The sequence below is a fragment of the Boleophthalmus pectinirostris genome, unplaced genomic scaffold (assembly GCF_026225935.1).
Source record: "Boleophthalmus pectinirostris isolate CB_2022bp ecotype Guang Dong unplaced genomic scaffold, ASM2622593v1 HiC_scaffold_12, whole genome shotgun sequence".
Taxonomy (NCBI): Eukaryota; Metazoa; Chordata; class Actinopteri; order Gobiiformes; family Gobiidae; genus Boleophthalmus; species Boleophthalmus pectinirostris.
In genome coordinates, this window is record NW_026571018.1 from 3,647,606 (window position 1) to 3,655,105 (window position 7,500).

A 7,500-nucleotide genomic window follows, 5' to 3' on the forward strand; every position below is an offset into this window, starting at 1 on the left:
GCCAAACAACAGTATCACAACCACCTCACCACAACCACGCCATAACCACCAAACAACAGCCTCACAACCACCTCACCGCCAAACAACAGTATCACAACCACCTCACCGCCAAACAACAATATCACATCCACCTCACCGCCAAACAACAACTTCACATCACAACCACCTCACCACAACCACCCCACCACAACCACCTCACCACAACCACCCCACCACAACCACCTCACCACAACCACCCCACCACAACCACCCCACCACAACCACCTCACCACAACCATCCCACATCAACCACCAACAACCAGCCCACAGCAACAACCACCCCACCACAACAACCCAACCACTACTACTCCATGAAAACCACTCCACCAGTCTCAACCACGCCACCACAGCCACACCACAATAACAACCACCATCCCAAAGCAACAACCGTACCATCAAAACCACCCTACAGCAACAACAGTACCATCAAAACCACACCACAGCTACAATTACCCCAGAACTACCCCACCGACCACAACCAACCACCACCCCACAACAACAACAACAGCCTCACAATGACCCCACCGACTGCAACAACCAACTCCAACAACCGTCCCACAACCAAACCACTCCAACCACTTCACCAGAGAGTACAACCGCTGGCCACAACCACAAACAAAACCCACACCATCACCCCAGACTCACAAACAACCCACAGCAACAACCATGAACCCACTGCCACAGCCATGCAATAATCACAAACGAGAGAAAACAAACGCACAAATCAGCTCACTTGTTTTAGTTCCAACCGTGGCAGCTCTTCGTGGAAAGACTGTGTTCAAATAAAACTCGGAATAGTAGTACTCATCAGTATTTGCAGTATCCAGACAGTACTTGTGTTTTCCAGAGTTTGTTCAGACCCACTGGAGGGAGGATTGGTTCTTCGGGCTCCAGGCTCAGACCGGCCCAAATCCTCTGGCCCTGAAACGAGTCCGGACCCTGCCCCAAAACCTGTCAGTCACCTGTGACATGCTCCGCCCCTTCCTCCCTGCAGGCTCCTCCCTCCAACAAGAGCTTCAGGTGAGACTAAACCAGGTCTAAACCAAGACTAAACCAGAACTAACTCAAGAATAAACAAGGACTAAACCAGATCTAATCCAAGACTAAACCTGATCTAAACCAAGACTAAATCAGATCTAAACCAGGGCTAAACCAGGTCTAAACCAGATCCAAACCAGGACTAAACACCTCCCACTTCCCAGACTCCTCCTCAGATCTAAATCAGGTCTAAACCAGGGCTTAATCAGGACTAAACTGGGACTAAACCAGCCCTAAACCAGAGGTAACCCAGAACTAACCCAAGAATGAACAAGGACTAAACCAGATCTAATCCAAGACTAAACCAGGTCCAAACCAAGATGAAATCAGATCTAAACCAGGACTAAACCAGGTCTAAACCAAGACTAAACCAAGAATAAACCAGATCCAGGACTAACCCATCTCTAACCCAGATCTTAACCAGGACTAAACTCTTCCCACTTGCCAGACACCTCTTCGGATCTAAATCAGGACTAAACCAAGACTAAACTGGGACTAAACCAGGTATAACCCAGAACTAACTCAAGAATAAACAAGGACTAAACCAGATCTAATCCAGGACTAAACCAGGTCTAAACCCAGATGAAATCAGATAAAAACCAGGACTAAACTTGAACTAAACCAGGACTAAACCTGAACTAAACCAGGTCTAAACCAGGTCTGACCCTGGTCTTGTGTGGCAGAGTGGTCGTCTTTACCTGTTGGATTACTCGGTGCTGGAGGGAGTTCCAGCCAATCAGATCAACGGGAAGCCGTCGTACCTGAGCGCTCCGATGTGTCTGCTGCACCTGAGCCCACAGGGGGCGCTGCTGCCCATCGCCATACAGGTACCACTGTCCAAACGAATGAATAGACTCCATACTCAAGACTGTTTTCTGTCATTAATCTCTTACTTGGGAAAGGTTCATTCCTGCATGAGTATCTGGCCCGGGTCTAAACCAGGTCTAACCGTTGTGTTCCTCAGCTGCAGCAGACCCCCGGGCCCCTGAACCCGGTCTTCCTGCCCTCTGACTCCTGCTGTGATTGGCTGATGGCAAAGCTCTGGCTGCGAATGGTCGATTTCCAGGTGCATCAGCTCGACTCGCACTACCTGCGCACGCACATGATGTCCGAGCTGTGCGCCGTCGCCACCCTCAGGCAGCTGCCGGCAGTGCACCCTCTGTACCAGGTACAACAAAGAAGTGGACTAAGGCTACGTTCTGACTACAGGGCTTAATGCTCAATTTGGATTTTTTTGTGAAATACGAGTTTTTTGTTGAGGTCGTTCACATTTGGTCATTTGGTACCAGGCCACGAAAGCACAAGCCCCCCCCTCCCATACGCATCTCTCAACCAGAACTAAACCAGAACTAAACCAAGATTTAACCAGGAATAAACGAGGCCTAAAACCAGGACTAAACCAGGTCTAAACCAGGACTAAACCAAGACTAAAACAGGATTTAATCGGGACTAAACCAGGTCTAAACTAGCACTAAACCAGGTCTAAACCAGGATTAAACCAGAACTAAAACAGGACTAAAACAGGATTTAATCAGGGCTAAACCAGGACTAAAACACATCTAAAACCAGAAATAAAACCAGGTCTAAACCAGGTCTAAACCAGGTCTAAACCAGGTCTAAACCAGGACTAAAGCATGCCGTGCCGCCGCAGTTCCCGGTCCTCAAAATATTGTCGGACATAAAATCGATCCGTGGAGATAAAAAGGTTAAGGACCACTGGCCTAAACGCTGGGCTTGTCTCCCAAAATACAGTCCAGTTGTTGGTAAAATGGACAGGTTACACGTCCATGGCCTTCGTTTGTTTGAGTCTTTAGCCTCCTTGTATTTGTCTCGCAGGCTCTTTATTTCTTGTTGACATAAGAGCCAGGGCTGACTGTAGCCGCGCTCCGACATTTCTATGGAGATCATTTCTGACAAGACCCTTCCATGTTGGCCTGAATACAGCGATCCCCCCAAATATGATTGAACTCACTAACCTCATTTTCCCTCCATCGACGAGACTCCGAGTCTGACGTGTAGGTGGGATGAATGTGAACTGTCCGTTTAGACTGAAGTCACATGTCAAAAGATCAGATATGTATGTATCTGTTTTAGGAGCACATATCCAAGTGACCTGGATCGCATTTGAACAAAATCGGATCTGTCATTAAAAGATCAGATACAGGAGCATAGGATTTGGGTCACTTCAGGCTGCACTCTGAACGTAGCCTAAGTAAAATCCAAAAGTGTTTCACAGCAACCAAAAAGCCAATCAGGAGCGAGGCTGGTGAAGGTAATAACCCTTCCTGCCTGCACCTGTCGTTTGGGCTGTTGGCCAAGGCAGGCCAGACACCTGATTTGTTATTAACGTTCATATAATTTAGGGACAGAATAGTGGAATAAAAACCCCAACAGAGTCCTGCATGGGTCCATTTTTGGAGACCTGCACCCACGCAGTCCAGCACCACACCCACCTGTTAACCCATGATTATATCAAAGTTAAATCCACACCCGCCCGGACTCGTTAACATTCTACCCATTACCCGCCCATGCCCGTGATAAATCGGGGTCAGCCCATTAGTCCAACAGCACAAAAGTCCAGGACTAAACCAGGACTGAACTTATGCCGTGTCATTAGCAAATTATAAATATAAACAAGCCTAAACCGTGACTTAACCAGGTCTAAACCAAGACTAAATCAGGACTAAACCAGAACTAAAACGGGTCTAAACCAGGAGCGCAGCCACCAAGCCGACCTCCTCCGCTGATGGTTTTATGTAATAAAAACACTAAAGTCTCTGTCGGTCTGGTCCATCGTTCCAGGAAAAGTCGGGAAATGACACTTGTTTCCAGGATAACAGACGTCTTGCAAGCACGTCAAGTATTTTTCTCCTGTTCGTTGTTCATTTGATTCACCTGACCTGCCTGTGTGTGATCACCACCCGCCTGCAAACCTGCCCGTAAAATTCCTGAACATTAAACCCGCTTGTTTCAGCAACTATTACCTGACCCGGTGCAGGACTCCAACCCCAAGATCATGTAGAGCAGGTGAATAAAAAAAAAATTAGCAGCAGTCACAGAGAGAAGTGACACTTTTTTATTAAAAAAGGAATTGGAGCCAAAATTGATGGAGCTGAATCAGACCCATGCTCACTTCTTGGGGGTTAGATATGTACAGTGAACAAATAAATACAGTTTATACAGTTTGGAGAGTTTCTCTGTAGAAGGGCCAGTCTGCTGTGAAAGAGGAAAACATAAAGTGAGACGGTGTAATCCATCATTCGTCCGGGAGTGGGTCAGTGTAGAGACAGTTTCGGCTTTGGTCATCTGGACTCATCCTTGAAACCTTTACTGAAAAAATGAGGTCTAAAAAACAGTTCTGTGTTTCAGCTGCTCATGTCTCATGTTCAGACGTCGCCTCAGATCAACTTCCAGGCTCGAAGTGCTCTACTGAACTCAGGAGGAATCTTTGACAAGGTCTGAAAGAGGACTAGACCAGGACTGAACCAGGACTAGACCAGGACTGAACCCGAACTAGATCAGGAGTGAACCAGGCCTGAACCAGGGCTAGGTGAGGACTGGACCAGGACTGGACCAGGACTGAACCAGGACTAGATGAGGACTAGACGAGGACTGGACCAGGACTGAACCAGGACTAAACCAGGACTAAACCAGGACTGAAACAGGACTAAACTAGGACTGAACCAGGACTGAACCAGGACTGAACCAGGGCTGAACCAGGACTGAAACAGGACTAGATGAGGACTAGACGAGGAGTGAAACAGGACTGAACCAGGACTGAACCAGGAGTGAAGCAGGACAATATAGGACTATACCAGGACTAAACCCAGACTAACTCTAACTGTTGGGTGTGTTGTTGAGGCGGTGGCGTGTGGTCTGGATGCCCTCCCGCTGGTCCTGTCCCGGTCCTCCTCTCGTCTCTCGTACAGTTCGTTGTGTGTCCCTCGTGACGTGGAGGAGCGTGGCCTGAGCGACCTGCCGCGGTGTCTGTACGGCCAGGACGCCCCCCGAGTGTGGAGCGCCCTCCTCAGGTCAGAACGCACACTGCTAATGTGATGAAATGTCCCATAGTGAGGCTTTAACCCTTGTCACAAACCTTGTGCAGGTTTGTGATCAGCTGGCTGGACCTGTGTTACCGTGGAGATGAGGACGTGGTGCAGGACTCGGAGCTGCAGAGTTGGATCAGAGAAATCTACGAACACGGATTTCCTCCAGAGAGCGGTCAGTCTGTACTCTCCGACAAAGACAAAGACAAAGACCAAAACTGTGAAAAATGACATCAAAGTTTTGTCAGGACAAAAGTATAATAGGTCGGGCTCCCAAAATGTGACAACTAGTAATGAGGAAATATTTGCATGTGAAAAATATTGAGCTCAAAATTTCCTTTTGACCCGTTCTTGTCAGTTCCTGTTCTCTGCATTTGTATCATGAGCCAAAAATAAGTTTTCGTGCAAAGACGAAAGGCAGAAAATGATCAGTATTTGTTTAATTTTCCCCAGACTTCCTCACCAAGGTCGAGTCATCATGGAGTTAGTTTGAAATTATATAGAACATTGTTTGACAAAGACTGGGTCGAGACCCTCAGGTGGGTCGCAAGTAGGGATGGGCATTCGATGAAATTTTCTTAATCGATTGTCAGAAGAATTAATGATCATCGATTAATCATTAACGTTTTTATATTAAAATGATCATCATTATTATTACTATCTGCACTAATCTGCATAAATAAATTCAACTTTACGACATATAAACCGTAACGACTCTAGAGCCACATCAGCTGTTTGACATTATAATGTGTTTAATTCAGTTTTGCACAACTCTCACAGAAACTTAAAACCGCATCGCTAATTTGCATAAACTAAGTGAAGATAAAACTACAGCTCTTGCGTCGCTGATGCGGTCAATTTCTGTTGGATTAAAAGACATGACTCAGGTGAATACAGGTTAGTGTGACCAGATTTCCGTTTGTCAAAACCAGGACAGCGTACGGGGGGAGGGAGGTGGGGACTCGTCATCCACATTGAGCGACTCTCACCTGGCAAAACTTTTTCATGTTTTCTGTGTCCTGGTGAACTTTTTCCCACTGGACACAGAAACATATGTGCTGCTTTATACACTGTGCACATGGACTCACACTTGTCCCGAACGCAACGGAAAGTGTGGAATTTCTTGTACAAATCATCGTTAAATCCACATTTGTGCTTCGGTTCGTTACAGACTGACCCACTGTTTCTGTTTGTGTCTCGCTCCTTCTGATGCAGAGACACATGTACACACCTGTTTGGTCACGATACACACAGCAACTTACATTTGGTTTGTCAATTAAAATTAATGTAATCGATGAAATTCTTAATGATCAATTATCGATTAATCATGCCCATCCCTAGCCGCAAGAGATTTTTTTTGGGTCACCTTGTCACGATCTACTTGTACTACTACTACTTGTCTGCAATATACATATACACACATCTCCACATACCCCCCCCCTTCACTTTTTAGGCAGCACCGCCTTCCCTAACCAGTTTTCTGTGGGAAACACTGATTACTGTTTTTCCTTGTTAAAAGGGCAAATCTCATGTAAAATCAGCTTTTCAGAGCTTTCCTTCTGCCTACCTTCTAAGAGTGATGTGTGGGCCGTTTTTAGATTGATTCAGCTTTTTTTTTTTTTACAAACTGCAGTGTATTTCTGCCACCCTCTCACGTGACAACGAACTAAAACTGCTACAACGATGACACGTTTGACGTAGCAGAAAGAGCTTCGTTTCTGTTAAACATGTGTGAATGAAAAAAACCCAAAACACAATAAATGTCGAAAATGATAAAGATGAGCTCGATTTGGTCTTGATGGGCCGTGGTTTCGGTCTTGTCTCAGTCTCGGCCGCTCAGATGAACTCACGCGTCATTTCCGGAAACACACGGGGATCAAACCCTTCAGATGCACCGAGTGTGACCGCTCCTTCTCCAGATCTGACCACCTGTCTCTGCACCGGCGCCGCCACGTCATGATGTGAACTGTACCACCCCCGGACCCCTCGAAACCCCGCCCCCAACGCTCACCGCAAACCCCGCCCCCAGACCACACCGCGCTGTTCAAATAATACATCTGTGAAAATGACTTGAATTCTCGCTACCTCTTATTGGAATCATGATGTTTTAAAGATGTATTGTGTAACTTTTCTGGTGGAGGGTCTGTCGAATGATGTCGTTGCTTTGTCTGGAATGTTTCGCAGTGCGGCGTTAAACCTTTCTGTCTCCACGGACATCAGACTGGACCGAGTTAGAGGTCAGATCTGTGGAGAGAACGCCTGTTTTTCTTTCGATTTAACCCATAAACGTGAGGCAGAGGTGTTTAAAGTCACACTGCGGAACATTCCAGGCAGTGCTGTGGCATATCCATAGAAAGGAGCAAAAGACGCACCCCGA

General features: G+C 46.7%; 1 protein-coding gene across 1 annotated transcript in view; it reads left to right on the forward strand.

Annotated features, from left to right (window-relative positions):
- zgc:152891 (uncharacterized protein LOC767741 homolog) overlaps positions 1-7,500 on the forward strand; it is a 16,309-nt gene that overhangs the window by 5,703 nt on the left and 3,106 nt on the right. Inside the window, exons 7-12 of the mRNA XM_055148949.1 lie at positions 887-1,059; positions 1,761-1,904; positions 2,042-2,245; positions 4,447-4,533; positions 4,939-5,108; positions 5,183-5,298. Of these exons, the coding sequence (XP_055004924.1) occupies positions 887-1,059; positions 1,761-1,904; positions 2,042-2,245; positions 4,447-4,533; positions 4,939-5,108; positions 5,183-5,298 (894 nt within the window). The remainder of the gene's footprint in view (positions 1-886; positions 1,060-1,760; positions 1,905-2,041; positions 2,246-4,446; positions 4,534-4,938; positions 5,109-5,182; positions 5,299-7,500) is intronic.